Source organism: Lotus japonicus, chromosome 6 (genome assembly GCF_012489685.1).
Source record: "Lotus japonicus ecotype B-129 chromosome 6, LjGifu_v1.2".
Classification (NCBI taxonomy): domain Eukaryota; kingdom Viridiplantae; phylum Streptophyta; class Magnoliopsida; order Fabales; family Fabaceae; genus Lotus; species Lotus japonicus.
This window is the reverse complement of record NC_080046.1, coordinates 9,967,154-9,992,275: the sequence shown is the minus strand read 5'-3', so window position 1 is coordinate 9,992,275 and position 25,122 is coordinate 9,967,154. Positions and strand designations below refer to the sequence as shown.

The 25,122-nt window shown below is 34.3% G+C and overlaps 1 protein-coding gene across 1 annotated transcript; it reads left to right on the top strand.

The window, feature by feature from the left end:
- The first annotated feature begins 19,868 nt into the window (after window positions 1-19,868).
- LOC130722232 (glutamine synthetase cytosolic isozyme) lies at window positions 19,869-24,045 on the top strand. Its single transcript, XM_057572900.1, has 12 exons — window positions 19,869-20,029; window positions 20,539-20,578; window positions 20,675-20,778; window positions 20,906-20,954; window positions 21,347-21,453; window positions 21,552-21,639; window positions 22,343-22,471; window positions 22,759-22,833; window positions 22,929-22,982; window positions 23,208-23,245; window positions 23,330-23,489; window positions 23,595-24,045. Exons 1-12 carry the CDS (start codon window positions 19,956-19,958, stop codon window positions 23,745-23,747), a joined length of 1,071 nt encoding a protein of 356 aa, XP_057428883.1. The 5' UTR covers window positions 19,869-19,955; the 3' UTR covers window positions 23,748-24,045.
- The last annotated feature ends 1,077 nt before the right edge of the window (window positions 24,046-25,122 follow it).

Here is a 25,122-nt window from a genome sequence, read left to right as displayed (position 1 = left end):
CCCATACTTGTAAAAAAAAATCTTTGTGACCATAAAACTATTGGTCATGTGGATAATAGAAGAAGTTTAAAACTTATGTTTCATACCCGAAACTTATTTGATTTTTACGTCTTTTCTATAATTAAAATTAATTAACATACAAGTACAAAAAAAATATGCATTAAAAAGTTAAATCAATAGTTAGAATTAATTTGACTATTTTATACCATCATTAAAGAATAATAAACTTTTTTATCTTTTACTGATAAAAATTCAATACTTCATCCATAAAAATTTTAATATATGTGGATAAAATTTATTTAAAAACTATGTATTTCATGTCCCTGATGAACCGACATCAAACCAACCCAATTTTAATCGGATCAGTTTGGTTCTGGTTTGCTAAAAATATTTAAAGAAATCAAATCAAGTCACTTAGAGTGGTAAGAGCTAGAGAACATGTGGGTTGGGTGTGGGAGGTCCAATGATAAATTTCTGGAGGATGCACTTTATCTTTCCGATGTACCAAAAAATATATCGATTTAAATTTTATTGTACCTCAAACCGTGAAAATCCGTAGTAGAAATTGAAACAAATAGTTGAATTAATAGAAAAAAGTTTATTTGAGAGTTATAGATTATCTACAAATTAAATAGAATGTGGTCTTATAACATCTTCAACTCACATATGATTCAAATATTCCACATTTTACTTTTTTCAGTGGAATAGGCTCCTTTGAAATTTCTAAGTGTGGAATTTCAAAAAAAAAGAAAATTCTAAGTGTGATACCACTATCTTTGCGGAAAACCCACAGCACTCGAAGAGAAGATTCTTTGAAAGGTGAAACAGTTGTCATCGAAGTACAAGCATATATAGTAGATAGATTATATTGCCATCGTGTCACCCTAAATTTTCCCATCCAGAATCCAGAATAAAAACAAACAAACGGGGTTCTTTTTCCACATAGAAAAAAGATTATAATTAGTTATAAATTACTTGTCAGTTAGGACTTAGACAAATATGAAATAACAGCTAATGAATGAACTATGCTGCTGCTAGCTACAGGTTCATTGCGTCATTCTCAATGTAGACCAAATAGGATAAAAATGAGAGGCAGAGAATTAACTTGTTGGCTGAATTTTTCTTTCTGATCTAGAAAGTAATGTGGAAATATCACAAAGGGTCAATTTTGAAAAGGTAAAGCCAAAAATCGGAAAAACATTTTTCAATATATATATTCAGTACTGATCATGATTCATGAAAGGTGCATTTCGTGCCAAATAATCGAAGACATTGGACTCTTAGCCAGCCAATCGTTTTTTCTAATGTTAAATTAACGTTTTTGTCTTTCTCATCCTTTCACCATCACTTTCGTCACCAATAACACCTCCAATCCATAGAAATAAGTATAACAATAACAACTTGTGTTTTTTTTTTCTTTTATATAGTAAAAAATATTTGATATACGTACAGTTGGTACTTGGTGCCATATATCCGAAAGTCAGAACTAAGCTCCATATTCAATCATAAGTTGACATTACATATTGCTATATACTCATTGTTACAACAATATTTCGTTAACTGCCATTCCAAAGTACTTCGAATTCATATTAAATGAAAGATCATCGAATGGATTATTAGACGCGGCAACATGTTATGATTTGTCCAAATTGTAAAATTGAGATTCTATATGCTTCACCTGATGAACTCTCAACATAACTTTTATTAGCTGGAGCTTTTAAAAATCCCTTTTGCCTCATGTTTGAGACATCAGACATGACATGATCAACAATAATAACATTACAAAATATTTTATATATATATATATATATATATATATATATATATATTATTTTCAGTTTTTGATTGAACCTTCAAGGTGGTGGTAGATAAAAGCATTTATATATTAACCCCTAACAGGGCAAATAAAGTTTAATAGGGTTATATAGTTCACTGCCAATGTGACCAACCACTTATAATTATACATCATTATTCTTTTGAAATTTGTTAGGGAAGTAATGTAAACTCTTACCCAGCTTAATTTTTTTGGGATAATTGATAATTTCTATATGGTATCAACGTAACTAGAGTCTTTTTTATCAAGCGGTCTAGAGTTCGATCCTCACTTCTCCCAATTTTTCTAATAAAAAAAGGTTAAAGCACATGGTAGATGAGCATGTGCATTATTCAAGCTAAATGACTCTTACGTATGGAGCGTGTTAGATAAGTAATATAAAATCATTCATGTAACTCTTACCCAACAACTTAAACTTATGGGATAGTTGATTACTATACTTCTACAAAATTACTAAAGTGTTCTGATAATCCACAATCATAAATTTGATTATTTTGAGTCACTGAAATCATATTAAATGAATATATTTTTCTTAATAAATTTTTATTCACACACCATCAAATTGAGAACGAATTAATTATTAATTAAATATTTAAAGAGTTAAGTTACAATTGCACTGGAAGTTGTTAGTGTTAAATAATATTATTACATAGGTCCATGTTATAGATACAGTAAATATATTATAAAGTATATACTTCTAAATGTTATACATATGGTGAATTAATATGTATGGCATGTAACGCTAGGACTAGACACCGCAAATTATTAAACAATTTATAAATGTCAAATATTGTTATTGTCAAACAGCAATAATGTGAGCTCATTGGAATATATTACAATCGATGAACAATTCTGTCCATTGAAGACAACCAAAAACCATTTCGCAAGAGCCAATGTCAATGTAATTTTAACATGGGTTTTATATATTTTACTATCGGAAGAATATAAGTTAGTATTTACTACTTCATCTATCCGTACGGATAAAAGCATTTTAAAAAATAGTCGGTGATGGTGGAAGTAGGTGAGACGGTCCGTTAGAAAATATTAAATATGTGACCTGACCCATCAAATGCATCATTTGCTCCATGATTCTCTTTCAGCGAGCTCCTTAAGGCATGCTAGGGAATTGACTCATTCTGATGTTAGTTTTCGGTATAGTTATTCATATTAAATCTGTTGAATCTGTTACGTTGTTCACTACCTTCATGATTGTATCCATGTAAGGGATTGGAGGTTTGAACGAGGCTAGAATTCCCACCGATTGGGCTTATCTTATGGTACGCGGCCTTTTATGGCGTTAGTACATAACAACACCTTCTTTGATGACACACCGTGTACAATGGAGTTTGTCAATGAATTGCCTCTTTCATGACGAAGTTCTTGATCTCCTATGTTATCTTGTCCCTAGGTCGAACAAGTCATCTGCGGCCTTGCCCGAGTGTTGGGCTAGTGAAATTGAATATTGATGGCCGCTTCCACTTTCATAGCCAACATATTGGTTATAGTGGTTTGCTCTGTATTTACCTATTTACCTGTTGCTTGGTTGAGTGGGTTATCTTATGTACTCTCTCTGTCAAGCTTTTGGAAATCTTCTTTAATTAGCTTGGGAGCTATTGGCAGATAGTTTGCCTCATTCTTTAAATGCTATATATTAAGGTGTTGGAGTCCCCAATTTTGTTTTTCATATAGAAATCGTGTTGGTGGACATATTGATATCTCAACTCATTTGTGGCGTATTTCATTCCATCATTTCGGCGCGAAGTTAATATGTGTGTTGATAAGTGAGCCGTTTTGAGTTTGCGCTTCCAAATGGTTTTATTCTTACCTCAACGGGCTTGAAGTTATTCTTAGTTTAGTTTCTGGTGTAGTCTGTTTTAATTTGTTTGTTTTTTTCAACTTTCATTTGTTCAATAAAAAAATTGAATATTTCAACTGTATCTAGAATGTGATACGATACGAATATTAAAGTGATAGTTCTTCTAGAAAAGAAAAGCATTAATTTTTCCCGCAAGTATAAGAGAAAGCGTCACTGTATTCGTAAGTGAAAGCTAATAATGCACGACTGAAACTAAAATTTTATTAAAAGTAAGCATGAGCATGACATGCTTTGTCATGCGTATACGCCCACACTTTATCACCCTTTTGCAACTTGGATAATTCATAATTCAAAGGGGAAAATGGCATGTCTCTTTTTATATTGAGCAACTTTCATAGCAAGTGCTAGCTTCTTCTGACTTTTTGTATTTATTTTTTGGGGAACTTCGTCTTCGTCTCTGTGCGATGGTTCATGCGAGGAATGTTACTTACACACCTCTCTTTTAAGGTGGAAGAGGTGGAATGATGAGAGAGATAGGAAGAAAAGAAAAAGTAAGAGAAAAAAAGTATGAGATGTGATAGATGGTAAGAGGAGAGAAATAGAAACAAAAAAAGGTGGAAATGAAGTGTTTTAAAAATGAGGTGTGTATATATCATTACTCCTCATGGTTCATGACTTCATGTGGTGTTAGTGGAGTGGTAGGTGGAAGGTGATATTCGATGTGAAATCGAGCAATATATGATAGTATAAAATTTAGTCAAACAAATACAATAAAACTATTTGATAAATGATTCAAAGAACATGCAACGTACTGTAGTTATTTTTTATATATAGCCAGAGTGTTGAAATTTATATTAGAAAGAGGGAAAAGTGAAATATAGAGTTTACCGATGTATAAAAAAAAGTGAAAGATAGAAAAGTGACATATGTAACATAGTTAATTTTTATTTTTATTTTACATTCTAGGAAAAAAAACGACTAGCATTCTAATTTTTATTTTAATTAAGATTAAGAGTACTTATTTATTATTATAAAAATGAGTAAGTATGGGGGAGGTCCAGAAATCGATTCTTGGCGGGTGCAATTTTTATTTTAATTAAGATTAAGAGTACTTATTCATTTACATTGTTTTTCTTTACATGATATCCAGATCAAGTTCGATCTTTAATTTGACATGTTCACTTAAAAAGTAGATAAGTTTGATCTTGTCAAAGGAGAAGTGGTTTGACGCAGCGTCGTTGTGCTTGTGATGGTGAAGGTCTTAGGTGGTGATATAGAGGACGATGATGGTTAGAAGGATGAACAAGAGTGGTCAAAGGCATTTTAATTGGTCGTTGTGGTGGCTTGTTGGTGGTTGTGAAGCCTGGGTAAGAGGAAAATAAGCTTGGTTTTAGGTTGGGAGCTCGAGTTTGCTATGCTCTGGGTTTCAGGTTGAGGTTGTATGTCGGGTCTCTGATTATGGTTGGATGGAGTGGGGTGGAGCGTGGGAGGGAAGACTTTTGGATGGATTTCTTGGTTATAAAATGATTTCATGGGCATTTATTTTGAAATTAGTGATAAGTAAGGGTGTGAATAGGCTGAGCCCAGGTAGACTTTGCTTAAATAGGCCTAGCCTGTTTAAAAATCTATAGGCCTGAGTCTGGCCTATCAATAGTTTTTTTTTTTCTAGCCTGGCTTGGTCTGCCCGAAAGTCTGACTTGGCCTGATAGCCTATTTAAAAGTCTGTTTCACAACAAGAGTTTTACGTTTGCTAAAAAACTTATATGTAAAGAAGCAATCAAACTTATAAGCTAACAGGTTAAAGCGTATTAAAAAATAATTTCTTTAACAATCACACAATATTAAAATCTACTAGGTAGAGATGAACTAAACGAGATTATGTTGGTTTTTTCGAGTCGGAGAGTCAATTTAAAATCACACTTCATATTATGGTATTTAAATATGTCATATATTTATTTATAAATAAACTTATAACTTTGAATCATTATATAAGTCAATTTGCTTAAATATATAAAAATGTCAATAAGTATATAATATCAAAATATTATGACAAAGTTCTAATATATAGACATCATCATCAATGGTAAAATATATTCATACTAATTATATTTACAATTAATGTATCAAGAAAATATTAATCATATTTACTTAAATAGGCTAGCCTATAAGGCTTGTTAAATAGTTTGAGCCTGACCTTTTTAACTAAATAGGTTTTTCAAAAAGTCTAAGTCTTACCTACTTACCAATTTTGCCTAGTCTGCCATGAGTCTATGATAGGCTAGGTCATAAGCCCCTACAAACGGTCTGACCTATTTTCATCAATAGTGATAGATTAGAAATGAGAATTTTTTTTATTTTTAATTAATTATTTACTAATTAAAAATGATGTTTTATGCCACACCAACTCCATTTATATACGTGAAAGTTACATATCACACATGTTTAGACTTTAGAGAGTAGAGACATTTTACAAATTTTCCTAAACTTCGTTTTTAAGTGAGGATTAAAGCTAACTTTTATTTTTACAAAGGAAGAAAGCTAACTTTTATCTATTAGAAAGATGACAAACAATTTTTTTTAGAGGAAAAATAAAGGGAAAAAATGTTATTTAATCCCTATTATTTTTATTATTATTTTTTTCGATACATCGGAAAAAATTATTATTATTATTATTTAACAAAAAAAAGGTTATTTAACCCTTTCAATTCGTTTTTTTAAGTCAGTCCTCGTAGAATATGTGGCAGTGGGGCATCCTAGACCCGGAGCGAAGATTCCGCGTTACAAACTAGGGAGTGGGTGAGAATCTCTAGAAGGAGTGGGTCCCAAGTATATAGAAGATTGGGCCTATTCTGCAACCGGCACGTGTCGGTAAAAACAAACCCCTCAGGTACAGTACAGTAAAGTCAGTATCGTCCTTCACCGTACACTCACGTGGGGCAGTATCCCCAAAAATCAGAAACAGCTCATGACTCGTATAAAGCATTATTTACACAGCTACCACCACCGCAATCTACCATTGGTTCACTGTCCACTTTCATCTGAACTCATCCTATTGGTTACTTCCCTCTCACTGCATCAATTTTAGTCTTCTCTCTGACTTTACCAATCAAGATAAGGTTTTATATATGTTGATGAACTCCCAAGGTTAAGAAAGAAATGTAGTAGTAGTAGTGCATAAAAATAAAATTTTAATCCCTTGGATAAGCTTTTTCAATGGCCATTATTTTTACATAGGAAATTTTTATCGAATGATGTTGAGTTAATCCATCTCCATGAAATGTGAAGAGAAATGAAATAAATAAATGATATGATATGTGATGTGATAAAAAGTCGAGAAAAAATATTGAAAAATGAGATGAGAGAAAAAGTGAAGTACGAATGTATATTCTTTTTAATTCTATTAAATTTCAATTTCGGGATGTGTAACATTCTTTACTTTTAAAAATTCAAGTTTCCGAAAGTATAATGAACATGAAAAAAAGTTACTTTTTCCGGAAGTTAAAATTTTGTTTCTAGAGATTTAATTTAAATTTTTTTACTTTCAAAAGTGTAAATTTACTTCTGAAAGTGAATTTTTTTTAATTTAGGAGTATTGTGGGAATTATTATTAGTTTTTAAATATTGGTTGTGTACTTAACAAAGTTAATATTAAAGTGTGAAAAAATTAATACATTCTCGTAATTATGACTTGAATATGGTGAAGACTTAAAATCTCCCAAGGGCAAGAGGGTGTTCAAAATATATTTGGTCATAAATTTAATAATGATTTATCAAACTTTTATCCCCTTATCAAAAATAGTTCAGTTTAAAATAAAATCTTAAAAGTATAATTTAATGAGTCCTGCAACCAACTATTGAAAAAATTTATTATAATTTTTAAGGAAATGTCAGTTTCAAAACTAGTCTTATTACTGTCAGTTGTGAAATACAAATCTCCTTCTTAATCCACATGTCCTATTTTCTTACCACTTGAATTATTATCAGATACTATTTATGTCTTTAAGTTTGCAACTTAAAAAAAAGAAAGCATTTAAATTTTTTCATAATTCATAAAATAACAAACCAGATTCTTACTTATCTCTATAAAGGATGGCAATGGGTCCAATACTCATTGAGTACCCGCAAAAAATACCCACAACGGGTAGGGTAAAATCCCGCTAGAAGGGTATGAGGTTGGGTATGGGTAAATACCCGCAAAAATTAATGGATACGGATACGGGTACGGGTATGGGCACTATAGTACCTAACCCGCCTCATACCCACACACATATTATACATATACATACACATAATTAGTAGTATATTTTAACAAACTTAAAGTATAACTTCATAACTTCTTTTAAAAAATACGTAACTGAAGTCTTAATATTATATATACAGTTCATAATTATTCTCACTTATTTTTAAAATAAATTATTAACCGACAACTTTAGGAGTTTATTAATAATCTAAATTTATAAATTTAAAGCTTCAACTCTCGCTTATTTTTTTTATATAAAATTTATACCTATTCCAATGATTTTACTTCTTAAACATTCGGATGATCGTTTGTATTTTTAATTTATGCTTTTTATTTTATAATAAAATTTATATTTTGATTTTTTAATGAAGAAAGTTAAATTTTCGCTAGCTAAATTGTGGGTAACGGGTACGGGTACGGGCATATAGGTACCCACAGGGTACGGGGACGGGCATTCGGGTTGCTACCCACGCGGGTATGGGGACGGGTACGGGTACTTTTTGAAAACGCGGGTATAGAGATGGGTACTATAGTACTCTACCCAAACCCTACCCATTGTCATCCCTAATCTCTATCGATCATATGCCAACAGTATTCCATAACGGTATTTTTTCACAGGTGGTATTGTTGATTTTTTTTGTTTGACATATGGTATTATTGATTTGAAAGCCCACAAATTTTTAAGGGTTAAACATCATATTAGTCCCTGTCTTTGTGTCGCCGTCTGATCTAGGTCCCTCGCCGGAAAAATTATTGTGAGTGGTCCTCATGTTTGAAATATTTTTGGAGCGGATCCTCGCCGGATGTCAGAGCTCCGGCGATTGCTTAAATGGCATGCTGACTGGGTTTAATGAGGTGACGTGGATTATAAAAAAAAAAAATTACATGTCAAGCTTTATTAATCTAATTAACTAAAATTAAACATAATTAATTAACAAATTCATTTCCTTCCCAGATTAATTTCAATTCCACAAATTAACCCCAAATTCTCAATTATCCCTACCAATTTAGGGTTCATATCTAAGTTCTTCTCCATCCCCTAACTCAGAATCATTTTCCAGAATATCATCATCATCATCTTCTACCATCCACCTGCAACCTCACTCACGGCCTCACCCACCCTCACCCTCACCCTCACCTACCTGCAACCTCACCCTCACCCTCACCCGCACCCACACCCCCTCAACCCCAACCCCCACCCACCTGCAATCGGAACCACCCCAACCCCACCTGTAATCGGAACCAAACCAAAACCCCAACCCCCAACGGAAATCCCCCCAATCTAAGTTTGGATCTGAGTTTATGAGAGAAGGAGAAGATGAAAAGCATGGAAGAAAAACCCAGAAGAACCCAGACCAAACAACCGCTTGGTGTTGCTGTGAAATGTGAATCGAAGGCCGAGAAAGAGGTTGAGGGCTCTGTCGTGCGAAGAGGAAGAGGAGAGGTTGAGGGCTCTCTCATTTTGATTCGTTTGGACTCACCAAGGTACCCGTTCGCACCCATGGTTTGCGATTTTCCCCATCTGCACAGGTTCTGCATATCTTGTTTGGATGCTGGGAAAGTGCAGAAGACAAATTTGATGGCTTTGATTGTGTCAGTGCAGGGAATTGCTATAACTGAATTAGATTCACCAAGGACCATGAAATAGATGAATCGATAGCAAGTTTTAATTTGGGATTTCATTCACCAGCACAAATTGAATGGAGTTTAGCCTATCGACAATTAGAAAGAATTCTTTTGTCCTTTTGTTCCATGTTTCACAATAGCAAGTATGAAGAAGAATGAAAGATGATGTTTTGACATAATTAAAATAAGTATTAGGAGAATTGGGGTTTTTAATTTTTTACTTAATAAGTTTAATTTTAATTAATTAATTTGGGGTAGTTTGGGTTTTTTTAATTTTTTAAATTTTATGATGTGTAATTTATTATTATTATTTTTTTAAATCCACATAAGCATTTTGATCCCGGTCAGCATGCCATTTAAGCATTCATCGGAACTCCGACCTCCGGCGAGGATCCGCTCCAAAAAGATTTCAAACATGAGGACCATTTATAATAATTTTTCCGGCGAGGAACCTAGATCAGACGGCGATACAAAAACAGGGACTAATATGATGTTTAACCCAATTTTTAAATACTAACTCAATATCAAAAATATCAACTGATCGATAATTTGAATTTGAAATAAGTTAAAGACTAAACTTAATTTTCTGTAATTTTATATTTTTATTTTAAATTTAAATCTAATACTACAAAAAACAGCAAATGTTATAGCTAATCAATACTTCATATAAGTGATACTCCCTCTATTTCTGATCTTTTATTATTTTAACTTTTGGTCTAAATTCCAAAACTTTTGTTGTTTTACAAACTTAATGCATTTTTTTCTCAATTTATTCCATGTATACTCTCATTTAATATTATATCTCTCACCTACCACCTCTTATTTTCACCAATCAAAATCATAAAACGTTTCTTAACCAATAATTATCATTCTCTTTCTTCACTTTAACTCAACATTAAATAAGAGTGTTTATGTCAACAAATATATCAATGATTGCACTCTTAAACAATGTGCATAATCTTAAACAACAAAAGATCAGGGTTCCCGTATAATAGCTCAAGTAGTAGGAGTCAGGGACATATGGGTTGGGTAGGGGGAGGTCCAGGGATCGATTTCTGGCGGGTGCAATTTAACTTTCCGATGTACCAAAAAAAACAAAAGATCAGAAACAGAGGGAGTACAAAGTTCAAAAAAAAAAATATAAGTGATACATGCTTGATTTCTGTTAAGATAAGTAGTAAGTTTGAGTTTTACACTACAACATTTTTTTGCTTTTCACAATAGTTTAAAAGTGTAGCTATTCCCTAAAAAAAGTGTAGCTATAGATATATAAAAAATCTTTTCTACACTTTACGCAACAATTTTTTTCGTTTCATGCTTCGACGTTACTTTTCCCTTGCAAATCACTTATCGTACTTTATGGTAACACTGTGAGAACATAAAACTTATACTTTAGAAACCGCAATAATTATCATGTAATACTTGTTTTCAATTATTAGATACATAACACTTATTTAGTGTTGTAAAACATGTTGCTTAAAATGACTCTAATGACAACTGTCACGAACTTATTCCTGATGCATTTTTATGGAACACATTTTGGTGTGTTACAAAACCAATCTTACCAAAAATAAAAAATGTTGTAGTGTGTGGATGTAAAAAACTTGCATAAGGTTTGGTGGTTTGCAGAATGACAATGGGGAATGGCTTATGGGTTTCGTGGGGCACAGTCATGGTGGTACTGCTTTCATGGTGGAGGCTACCGCACTTAGAGATGGACTTAGACTGGCTTGGTCTGGAGGGTATTGACACCTGTACTATGAAAAGACTGTGCGGAGCTTGTAGAAGCAGTGGAAGAGAGTATCGGGTTGTGGTTTTGTACGGTGACCGTTGAGATTCTAGACTGGTTGCGTAGGGATTAGACGGTGACTCTTGCAAAGGTTCACCTGGATTCTAATGCTTCGGCGGAATGGTTGGCTAGGTGGAGAGCTCGTTCATCTTTTCCGGCGGGTCTGGATAAGCCCCATTTGAGGTTGATGACCTTGTGTTGAGGGACTCTATTTTAACTGTGTAGTGTGGGTGGTTGTTTGACTAGTTTTCCAAGATAAATGAAAAACTTCATTAGAAAAGTTATCCCCACCATAATATGGATATGATGTTGCCACTAAAAAAAAATATGTAAGTGTTACTTTTTTTTTTGAGAGTATGTAAGTGTTACTTACTCTCCCATGCAATATCTCATAATATGATTTATTTTATATAATATATGGTAACTTCCTTAATTTATTTCAATTATTTTTTATTTCAAGTAGTTAACTTTATCGTTATCTCACCTTTGGATCGGAACTTTGCGACAACACTTACATACAGCGATTTCATGCTCATACATTACAAAATGTTTGTTACAAGAGTTTATGAAGATGTTATTAAATTTTTTATTGTTGTCTTGACCGAGGTATCCCCACAACCGACAGCCGTAAGACTAATCCCTTATCTAACAGTCAACGCACTAAGCGGTAGATTATTAAATTCTTTTAATAAAATTAAATGAATTATGTTTTATTAAAATAAGTTCATTTAAATATTTACAAACTTTTGCGTAGTTTATGATAATTTTTTCTTCAAATTTTGTGTCTTCATACACATGCCATTCTTCAACAAATAATGTAATACAAAAAATTATTGTTTTTCTTAACCTAACAAAATACTTATATTAAATTAAATCGAATCCGGCATAGAAGCCAATACATCAGAACGCAAAAAACTAGAAAGCCACGACGGACCCTCGTCTATCCAGACAACATCAGGAAAAGGTAGAGGCGTTCCGGGCAAGATAGTCAGCACAAGAGTTCCTTTGACGACGTACAAAAGAAAAATTAACATGATCAAAAACTGAAATTAAACTACGACAATCATAAATAATAGAAAATAAATAAGAAGTTTCATTCGCCTTCTTCCAAGCCCGAAAGAGAGGTAAGCAATTCGTCTCAAACTGAACCCGCCTGAAGCCAAGATGCACAGACAATTCCATAGCCCACCTAAGGCTCAAAGCTTCAGCCACCGTTGGAGAAAGAGCAAGCGTTGGGAATTTTGCAGCTGATGCGAGCTCCTCACCGGCGTTATCCCTCACCACCATGCCAAACCCCGCCAACTTGTCCCTCCCCACTTCAGCATCCACGTTTACCTTAACTATGTATACCGTTGGTCGAAGCCACTTCCCTGGTCCTTGTCCCCGCCCACCGCTCACCAAGGAGAACGATGAAGACGGGGGGCAAACAAGCGTTGCTGCCCGTGCCAAAACCGCATCCACAGTCCAAGTTTTCTCCTAAAAAATCAGTTTATTTTGAGCCTCCCACATGGAAAACAAGAGCCGCTGCACATCATCCACCACCTCGAGCTCCATCTCCGACACAACCCAGCCTATGAACTCAGCCATCTTCATACCTGATAGGAACCGCAAGCCCAAATTGCTAGCGAACCAGCAGCCACGGCTCACGTTGCAACTCAGGAATAAATGCTCCACAGTCTCGTCCTCTAAACCGCATAGAGGGCAGCTTGGGTCCACGTCCACGCCACGCCGACGAAGCTTGACTCGCACTGGAACCGCCCCTATGCACACTCGCCACGCTACTTCTCTCACTCTTGGCAAACTGGGTGTTTTCCAAAACTTTTCTCACTGAGCTGGTTCAAGTCCCACCTCATTTGATGAAGATGGACAATTTTGATTTGCCAACTGTTGAAGTCATTCATATCCTGTTTTAACCGTGTAAACATCATTTGCAGTGCCCATCTAGAAAAGACAATCAACAACATCCTGATGTCGAATAAGGATAACCAAAATTCGAGCAGCCGTGATAGGACAAAATGTCCATTCAACAAGAGGAGTATTCCACCCACCATGATTTGGGAGAAAAAGATCTGCCACCCTAACTAACCGCTGTTCATCACCAACCTCTTGGCGAAAACTAATAGGAGGACCATTAGGTAGCCAATTATCCTCCCATATTCTAACCTTTGTACCATCACCAATCCTCCAACAACTACCCTCCTGAATCATAGATGAAGTTTTAAGAATGCTACTCCAAGCATAACTCGGGGGATAACCCCTTTTTAGCATCAATTAAGTTACCAGAAGGGAAATATACAACTTTAAACACCCTCCCCAAAAGTGAGTCCGAACAATTCTGAATGCGCCACCAATTCTTGGCCACCAGGGCCATATTAAAGGATTTAAAATCCCTAAAGCCAAGACCCCCCATGCGTTTGGGCTGGTACAAACTTTTCAAATTGGTCCAATGGATACCACGACGAGTAACATCCCCACCACAATAAAAACAAGAGATCATACTCTCAATCTCCTCAAACAAGTGATAAAGGTTTATTTCTCGTTGTTTGTACTGCTTTTGGCTTAAACCTTTAAGATTTAATCATAGTAAAGCAGATACGGGTTTACCGTCCTCAAGGATTGTGTGAACATCAGTTCCACCAGTTAAATATTGATCTGAGCGGATAAAAAGATGTTTGATAAATTGTTTTGTGGTTTTTGAATATAAAAGAAAACGGTAAAAGAAGATTTACTGATGTAACAAAGAAGAAAACATATTTAGAATGCATTTTCACCTAATCTTCTAATTGCTTTCAACTCAAACACTTTTATAATGGTTCATTTTATTTATGATGCCGAGAGCTATCCACCTAACTATCCCTAGCCTAAGTGAATCTATCAATTCCTAGACGTAATCCCTTATCATCTAGAAAACCCAAAAGGAATAATATAGCCCAAATTCTCTCTCAAAGACATTCTCAATGGTCAATTCATCCTAAGACAAGGTACCCTAGGCTTGCAAGTCTCCGTTGTCACTCCATAAACTCCTGTTAGAACTCAGAACTCCACCTGTCACGTAGAAATTCACTATTCTTCCTACCCAAGATATTCTCACCCTAAGACAATTGATACACTAAGAAGTTTCTCTCTTGGACCGGACCCACACCAATCTCTCGATCTAATGCTAGTCCCCTGAAATCTTACATGGATCAATCGATTCTTGAAGCACAGAAAGCGAAATCCTAAGACATAGGTGTCTACTCTCATTGAACTAAGCATACAAAAACTCACAATAATCTCCCGATCTATCTATGAATTAGTGAAGCTCTTTTGATTATCAATTGATTGGTTAGAAGCATGAAGTGCAAAGAGAAACACAATACATGAAAGATTATCATTTACATTGATGAAAGAGCTTACAACAATCAAAGCACCAAGTTATAACATCCTAAATACAAAAATAGAAACAAAACCTACAAGGGAAAGGAAAAAAAAGAACCGAAACCCAAGAGAAGACGACGTAACCACGACCATGGAAGCTTTCCCAAGATTTCCATGGCTTCCGGGAGGTTGTCACCGTTCTCCCATGGTTGCCATCACCATCTTGAAGCTCCAATCCTAGCCCAAGGACCCCTCCTCCATGAAGCCCAGCTCCCTTGCTTTGTTATGGTGCCAAAATTGGGAGAAAATCGAAGAGAATGGGATAGATGGGACAAAAATCGAGTTTCTGCCCTTTAATAAGTGTTTAGGGCGGTCACAGGGTGCTGGGCGCTCATCAGAGGCCGTCGGGCGCCCTGCTTCCTTCAGCATTGGGTTTCTTCAGCTACTTGGGCGCGCTCAGCGCCCCTTTTTGGGTGCTCAGCGCTCTACTTCTCTAAAAATTCAATTTTTCACTTTAAACTTGGATTCTTCATGAATTTCTTCCTTGCATCAAAAGTCCAAGTTAGGCTCATGAAATATATAATATTTATACTATTTCTAAGTTAAAACTAAGTACTTACTAAATCAATTACTTTGGGGATAAAATGATAAAAAATGCAAGCATACAAGTCAAATAAGTGCTTAAAATGATATTTAAATATACGTAAAATGAGCACTTATCAACAAGCTATCCGACAAAATAAAACATGACATAACATAGGATGGGATGACTTGTGCCACCGTCGTTATTAACTGTTAGAAATCCTAAGTTAGAACCACACAACACCACAAAACCTTAGGCTTAAGGCAATGAGTGTGTGTGTGTTCTTTATTATATATGCACTTGTGCACTTGCTAATCTAGGCAATGTGAGACTTCTTTGAGTCACCACTTTATTATCTCTATTACTCGCCCTCAATTGGGACTCCATTTTTTTTTTGGCCTGTGCCTTGCACTCCAGCGGAACATCAATGGTCGTCGGACTTGTGCTCCTTCGTTTGAGTCTGCCTTTCGAATTTCTTTGTCTGGGCTAGTACTCTAATGGGAACATCGGAGTTCCTTGGACTTGTGCTCCTTCGTCTGAGTCTGAGGCCTTGGCTTGCGCAAATGGGACTACCATTTTTGCTTCTTTTTTTTCAATTTTTTTTTCTCGGATTTTTTTTTTAATTTTTTTTCCCGTTTCTTTTTGAAAGCGGAAGTCATGGCTTGGATCAGACCAGCTCTGATACCATGTTAGAAATCCTAAGTTAGAACCACACAACACCACAAAACCTTAGGCTTAAAACAACGTGTGTGTGTTCTTTATTATATATGCACTTGTGCACTTGCTAATATAAGCAATGTGGGACTTCTTTGAGTCACCACTTTATTATCTCAGAATTTGCTTTAAAGCAATTGGGTAAGTTGGATTATTTTCTTGGTGTTCAGGTTCACCATCTCTAGGACAGGTCTCTTCTTTTAACTCAGTCCAAGTACGTTGGTGACTTGCTAGAAAGAGCAGAAATGGTTGATGCTAAGGGCATTTCTACACCTATGGTCAGTGGTGCTAAGCTGAGCAAATTTGGAGCTGATTACTTTGACAATCCTACTCTCTATAGATCTATAGTAGGGGCATTGCAGTATGCCACCTTAACTAGACCAGAAATAAGCTACTCAGTCAACAAGGTTTGCTAGTTTCTTAGTCAGCCTCTGGAAGAGCATTGGAAGGCAGTCAAGAGGATTCTTAGGTATCTCAAAGGCACTATTCATCATGGTTTACGCATCAGGCCTTGTTCCTTGTCCAACCTAGACCCTTTGGAGGCATTTTGTGATGCTGATTGGGGATCAGATCCTGATGATAGGAGGTCCACTTCAGGGTCTTGTATTTTCTTTGGTCCTAATCTGGTCTCATGGGCTTCAAAGAAGCAAACTTTGGTTGCTCGTTCTAGTACTGAAGTAGAGTATAGGAATCTGGTAAATACTTCTGCACAATTGCTTTGGATTCAATCTCTCCTTCATGAGCTTCAAGTTCCATTCTCTACTCCCAGAATTTACTGTGATAATATGGGGGCAGTAGCTTTAACTCACAATCCTGTGTTGCACACAAAAACCAAACATATGGAGCTTGATATTTTCTTTGTCAGGGAGAAGGTCCTCAACAACTCTCTTCATGTGCAACATGTGCCTTCTATTGATCAACTTGCTGATATATTTACAAAGGGCCTCTCACCTACACGTTTTGAGACTCTTAAAACCAAACTCAATGTGACTGAGAAATTAATTTCTCACACACCTTGAGTTTGCGGGAGGATATTAGGGTACACTGTATGAATGTACACTTTAGTAGTTGCTGACTGTACTAACAGTCAACACTAGGGTTGTTATGATGAGCTGGCAATTCAGTTAGGCTAGGCGGTTATGCTTAGCTGTCAAACTGAATCATATAGAGTTTGTTAAGCTTGTTGAGCAAGCCTTATAGTTCTATATAAGTTGTAATCAAACACTTGTATCTCTTAGCTTTTCAATAATCAATGAGAAACACTTTTTATAGTTTCGAGTTTCTCTAACATTGACACCTTAAGGATGACTAATTTACTAACATTTGCCTATAAATTTTTTTTCTGGCCTTAAGAGACGATATATTGTAGGGCCTTAATTGAGGGGGTGTCCTCATACATTGTTTCCAGTTAATAAATTTCTTTTGTTTAAGAAAAAAAATATTATTATATATATAAATGAAATAAATATAAAATTCCAATTTAGAAAATTGGATCTGACTCTACGTGTTCGTTTGGTGGTCAAGATAAGATAAGATATGACATGATATTAATCATATCATGTTGTTTGCTGCACCAACATGATAAGATAACACTATCATGTCTCATATCCTATCATGTCCATCACGTGTAAAAGTTATCTGAGGGGGAGCTATGATAAAACTTATCCTAACAGGATAAGATACTAGTTATATATTTTCTTTCCGTATCCTAACTCCAAATTAATTTATTTTAATATTATATAATTTATAATAATATTAATTAATAAATATAAAAATATTAATTTAAAGAAAATAAAAAAATTATTATTCATAAATAGTAAAATAGACTACTCACTTTCAAATATTGATTTATTAATAGTAATATACTAATTTAATATTTTTATCTCCTATTATTTAAAAATTATTTATCTACTTATATAATAATTTAAATAGAAAGTACTTTTGAAATAATAATATTTTTAATTTAGTTAATTTTTATTATTTATCACGTGTCACAATTAAGTGAAAACCAATTGGATACAAATTTTGATTTTTTAACAGTAATAGACTAATTTATATTTTCTTATCTACTTATATAATATTTATAATTTAAATATAAATTACTTTTGAAATAATAATATCCTTAATTTTGTTAACTTTTATTGTTAATTATCACATGTCACAACTAAGTGAAAAACAATTGGTTAACTGCATAATTTTATTTAAAATATAGGTATTTTCAAAACAATAAAATAGACTAATTAATAAATTTTAAATTTATTTTAGTTATTTTAAAATATAGACTCATTCATGAAAATGTATAAAAAATTAAATTTAATAGAATAATCCATTTTTAAATTTTATTTTTATTCAAATATAAATTTGATACATTTTTCCTTATCATATCATGTCCTTATCATGTGCACCTCAAACATAAGATAAGATAAAAGTCTATTCTGCCCTTATGTTATCCTGTTGCTATCATGTTCACATATCATATCATGTTCTAACCACCAAACGGACATAGAATTGAGAGAATCCTGAGCAGTATCTTTACCAAACAAATTCAAAGAATCAAAAGGTTAGAAGAATCGGTATTTTATTCTCATTATTAAATAGGAAATTAAAAGAATCAAAATGTCAGACGAATCATTATTTTATTCTCATATTAGTAATTATAATAATTGTGCATACTTCATCACGGGTAAACATACCATAAATAGTTTCTGACTATTTCTCATTACTAATTAATTAATATACAATAAATGAGTCTCATTATTCACACTTTCTATGAGTTTTAATTTTTTTTTTTCCGTTTTATGGTACGACTCATCACATTGATCACTTTTATTCTTCATTCATTCTTGTGTAAACAATACATGAAGTAGTAGAAGGACGCCATTTGACACTTTTTGTGGCGTTTTTAATAGTTTTAAATTGAAAAATAAAATAAAATATATATTTTATTTAGCACAGAAACCTAGTCTGATAATAATCGTAACCAAAAATAAAAAACGTAACCTTTAAAGAATTAAACACAATTTGTACTGTATAATTAATTAATTAATTATTTAAGTGAGTAATAAAATCTCATATATAAGTTAAAACAAATAACCAAAACCGGCTCAGGAGTTACCCGGTGAACGGTGACTCACAGACATGGACCCCTCCATTCAGATTCTTTCTCCAAAAAAGACCAAACACATTTTTGAAACGGAACTGACAATTATTCCAATAATTTTTTTTATAAGCACAATTATTCCAATAATATCATTTTTTTTCTTTAAAGTTATCATTGTTCCTTATTAACAAAATACTAAAATTATTGTTTATTATTATATGATACAATAATACCACCTGATAGTATTTCTACCAATATTAATATTGTAAAATTTTAATGAAAATTAATCAAATATTCCTCTTTCTAAATCAAAAAATTTGGTCAAAAGATTCTTTTAATTTCAGAATATAATTAACAAAAACCTTATTTCCAATATGGAATTATAATAATGACAATCAATTACTCCTCATATTATACATATTTTTATACAAAATTAATTACACCTCATATTATACATATTTTTTAAACTAATTTAACGTGATTCCAGAATCTCCAACTGATTACTCTTATAACTGTCAGATTACAACTCCTAAAAACCCCAAAACTAATTACACCTCATGTTATCATTACAATTTTTTTTTTACCCATTTTCAGAATCTCGAGCGGATTAATCTCACGGTATCAAAATTAGAGATTCCTTTAGGAAATTAAAAAAAATATCACAAATCATTTTAATCATTCTCATCAGGATTTCTCTCTCTCTCTCTCTTGTTGTCATCTGTAAAAAGACCCCACCAACCATTTTCCAATTAGAATCCACTCAATCCAGCTAGGCGAAGCCACTATAAAAGCTTTACCGGAGTTCACGTTTTCCTCAATATATTGAATCTGACGAGGATTCGAAGAGAAAGAGAGAGAAAGAAGAAGAAGAAGAAGAAGAGTCTTCGTTTTTGAAGATGTCGCTGCTTTCAGATCTCATCAACCTCAACCTCTCTGAAACCACAGACAAGATTATCGCTGAGTACATATGGTTAGTCTCTCTCTCAAAGACTCGTTGTTGTTGTTGTTGTTTTTGTTCTGTACGTACAAGCAAACATAGCATGGATTTTACGTGTGTTGGAACGTTTTTGTTGAATGATTATCATGATGATGATGTCTTTTTGTGATTGATTTTGTTCTTTTGATTCATCACTCTGTTTTGTTGATATGAGAGTCTTGAAATTCATACTATCTCACTATTATGAGTATAATCACATGAGAAATCACTGATTTCCTCTGTTTTGACTCTGGCTTTTGGTGGTGTTTATGGTTTGATTTCAGTATTTTTTCAATCAAAAGGCTACTTTGCTTGTTTGTATGCAATAAATTGAAAAAAGGAAGACCCTTTTTCCCTTTTTTGTTTTTTGCCTGTTAGCTGTTTGCTTTATATCCAATACTACTCAATCCCAAATGATTTTTTTAGCTTCTTGTACCTAACTTTTTTATATCAGATTTTTCTCTCTTGATTAATTCTAACTTGCTTTACTTTCACTATGGTAGGATTGGTGGATCAGGTTTGGACATGAGGAGCAAAGCAAGGGTAGTTATTTGATTCACTACTTGTAGCAAACTAGAAAATAAGTGTTTTTTTTTTTCATTTTGACTAATGGGACCCTATAATGTTTTTGGTGTATAGACCCTCCCAGGACCAGTGAGCGACCCTTCACAACTGCCCAAGTGGAATTATGATGGTTCCAGCACAGGTCAAGCTCCTGGAGAAGATAGTGAAGTGATCTTATAGTATGACTCTTAAATTTTAATCTTTTTTTAGTTTTCCTCTTAACCTGTACAAGTATGTATGTGAATCTTTGTTTTCCATTTTCTTGGATATTGAATTCTGTGCTTATTTGGGCTTGTTTCAATACAGCCCACAGGCCATTTTCAGAGATCCATTCAGAAGGGGCAGCAATATCCTGGTGAGATTTTTGGTCTAATGTGCCATCTCTGTTTAATACAACCTGTAGCATGTTTAGTTTTGGAATTTCTTCCGTCAGAGAATTCCTAAATTTACACCGTCATAGAATCTGACATGTTAGATCAAGATCAGAGTTCAAATATATGAGCCGACTGTTCTTGATCAAACAGTTAAAATTTACTTTACTAAAATGTAGGATTGCCCAAACTGCAAGAAGCTGAAATCCTTAAAATCATTTCTGATTAGAAGCTATTGAGTATTGGCTTCTAAGTGTCTTGGATTATGAGCAAATCGCGAAACCAAACATGTACTTTGGTTTTCCTCATGTTTATGCATGTGAACCTTTTTACATTGTGTAATCCTATTTTGTTTTTGAAACCCAATTTCTTTTAGGTTATCTGTGATGCATACACTCCTGCTGGAGAACCCATTCCCACTAACAAGAGACATGCTGCTGCCAAGGTTTTCAGCCATCCTGATGTTGTAGCTGAAGTACCCTGGTATTTATCTTTTGTTGCTTCATTGCTGATTGTAATAACCTTTTTGCCACTAGTTTCTGCTTTCATGACTAAGAACTGCTTTGTGATTGTGTTATTAGGTATGGTATTGAGCAGGAATATACCTTGTTGCAGAAAGAGGTCAACTGGCCTGTTGGGTGGCCTATTGGTGGTTTCCCTGGACCACAGGTGAAAACTCATATTCACAGTTTCACCTTTGTTCTTATTTTTTTAACAGTTTTGTTACTTTACCCATACAAACTCATGTGGTCCATTTCACACATCTACCAAAGCAAACAGTCTGGTTTTTTTTATTGTATCATCATATGTGGATGAGTTGTCTTTTGCCACATTTGGGGTGTTAGTGCATATTTATAAATCATTCTATAATCAATTTTTGTATTTTATGGTTTTTAGAATTGATTATGTAAAAAGAGAAGTCGATCCAAACATGTTACTAGCATCAAATTTTACTCATATTGAGACTCTGGTTAGTAGCCACTTAAAAATATCAGTACATATCACTTAACCTGAGTTGTTTCAATTTTGTTTGCCCCATAACATTTTTTATGATTGATGATGACGATAAAATCCTCTTTTTCTACAAAGTGAGATTGGCTATATGAATCGCTTGACCTAAGATACACCTTGGTTTTACCTTGGTTGCCGCAAGTCTAACAAAATCCTCCATCTTTTCCCGGGCTTGAGACCGGCTAACCATCAGCACAGGGGTAGATTTTTTTATTTTTTATGATAGATGAGATGACTAACCCAATTTAAGCTTTTCTTTTGAGTGATTTTCTTCAAGAGTCATTGTTTTCTTTTGTTATAGCTTACATGCATTCAATTTTATTTGGAAATAACATCTTTCTTTTTCTTACTTGATGAGCAGGGACCATACTACTGTGGTATTGGAGCTGATAAGGCTTTTGGCCGTGATATTGTGGACGCACATTACAAAGCCTGCCTTTATGCCGGTGTGAACATCAGTGGAATCAATGGAGAAGTGATGCCTGGCCAGGTAAGTTGGAACAGCTTAGCACTTAGTTTTGTGCTCATAATTATTTACCCGCTAGCAACACTCACTTTCCAACACTTACTTATTGGTTCGTTGAAATTTATATAGGGCCCACTAAACATATGGGTCTGGCGTCCAAATTTATGGGGCTCACTTAAATTTCAATTAATCTAAGTGTTGGAAAAGATGATATTACAGTGAGTGTTACTAGCACTCGTCTTACCCTACCCTAGTATTCTAATTTTTACTTTTGTTACAAATATTTTTTAATCAACACATACTTGTTGCAGTGGGAATTCCAAGTTGGCCCTTCAGTAGGTATCTCAGCTGGTGATGAGGTGTGGGTTGCTCGTTACATTTTGGAGGTAGGTGGCACATGACTACTGCTATTGTCAGCATCACCTATTTAAACTAATTGTATGATTCTCCACCTAACTTTCTTTTGTTTCTGTTTAAACAGAGAATCACTGAGATTGCTGGGGTGGTCCTTTCCTTTGACCCCAAGCCAATTAAGGTTGACATTTCTTCCACCTTTTAACATCAAGTTACATTTTTTCCAACCCCTTTACTCTCTCATTGGCTGAATCTATCAGAAAGTCTTAAGGAATTTAAAATTTTGAAAAATTAAATTGATGTGTTCCCCTCCACAAATACATAACCTTATTAAAATCGATTATTCAAACACACTTTGTTTTTGCTGTTGAATTGGTGTTGACTTGGGTTATTATTACAAAACCAGGGTGATTGGAATGGTGCTGGTGCTCACACAAATTACAGGTAATCTTTGTTACTTTTTAACAAAAAGACCAAATTTAACCCTTTTTTGCTTTCATGCTTGACAAGTGCTTAATAATGTTCCAGCACTAAGACCATGAGAGAGGATGGTGGCTATGAAGTGATCAAGAAAGCAATTGATAAGTTGGGGTTGAGACACAAGGAGCACATTGCTGCTTATGGAGAAGGCAACGAGCGTCGTTTGACAGGAAGACACGAGACAGCTGACATCAACACTTTCTTATGGGTAAGCAAGAAAATGGAATTTTCGATTCCTTGCGGGTAAACATTGATTTTCTCATTGTTGACTTAATGCCGAGTTTTCACGGTTTGTGTTATTTGACTTGTGTAGGGAGTTGCAAACCGTGGTGCTTCTATTAGAGTTGGGAGGGACACAGAGAAAGAAGGGAAGGGTTACTTTGAGGACAGAAGGCCTGCATCTAACATGGACCCATATGTTGTCACTTCCATGATTGCAGACACAACCATTCTCTGGAAACCATGAGCCAATGTTACAGGACCATTTGCTGCATGCCTATGAAAGTCATGGTTGTTTCTATTTCCTGATTAGGATTTGGTCATTGGTTTTTATTGTCTTTTCCATAATTTTACTTTTGTGTTCTTGTTATGGCTGGCACATGGTGTGAGGCCTTGTTTGTTGGTACCAACTACCAAGGCTAGTTCATTGCTTGCTATTTCTCTCCCTCATTTTCTGATTTAAGCATCAAAATAATAATGTTATGGTTATCAATGAAAAAGATGATTGTCGAGTATATGAATAATATATGAAATTGACATGTTCATGGTTTGGTGTTGATATTTTTGTTGATCGAGGATTCATTGAATAGAGTCAGTTCGGATGATTGTTAGAAAGTATGAAAACAAGAAAATAATACATTTTTGCATTGTGGGATTGGGTTTTGTTAGCTAGAAACAATTGGGGTTGCTGCCGGCAGAGGGACATGTGAGACTACTGGGGTTGTTGGATTGCATTTGTGACGACAAAGAAGGGAAGGAGAGGAGATTGCTAAAAGGAATGCTCAGACTTAGCCTCTTGTGATCAAGAAGGTATTGAGTGTCGCATTTAGCTTAAGTTTTGCTGTCTCTGTTCTTACTTCTTAGGAACAGTAACGAAGCTTGGATTTTTTGGAACGTGGGGTCAGATCAAACGATTATGAGTATGTTCGAATACGCAATAGAAAATCACGAAAAAGTTAAAATTATAGTGAATAGAAGTGAAAATTAAAGGAAATTGCAACTTTCCACCATAATTTTGGCTTATCATAATTTTTTATTGTGTGTTCAATTATGCAGTGACTTAAAAGAAAAATAATTTCAGAAACACAACATGTGCAAATCTTTTGAGATGTTTGAACTTTGAAAACATGTTTTTATTTGATGGGAAAAATCCAAAAGATGTGACACACATTACACGTTAATGCTTATATTTGATCGAAACCGGAAAATATCCTCTAAAAATGTAATATAAAAGTAGCAAATGGTAAGAATATTAATTAATCAATCATAGTAACGAGCAACATTAGACCAGAAGAGAAGCCAGCCCAGTGGTAATCTATGTTGTTACTAGCTCTGGTGCAATTGCTTCAATTCCTGGCAGAAGTTGTTTGTTACATTTTTATCAGTTGATCTCCTTTTAGTCAGATTGGTCATGCAAACGAACTGGTGAGAACGGTCAGACTTAGCCGGTATATACTAAAACTAGTGTTCGACTGACTATTGGTCGCACTCAACGGGTTTCAAATGACTTTGGAGTAAAATAATTATAACAGCAATATTTCAAATTAAAATATACCAATATCAAGGGACTGTTTGGTTTGAAAAACTCTTTTCATTTTTAAAAAATTGTTTTTATTTTCAAT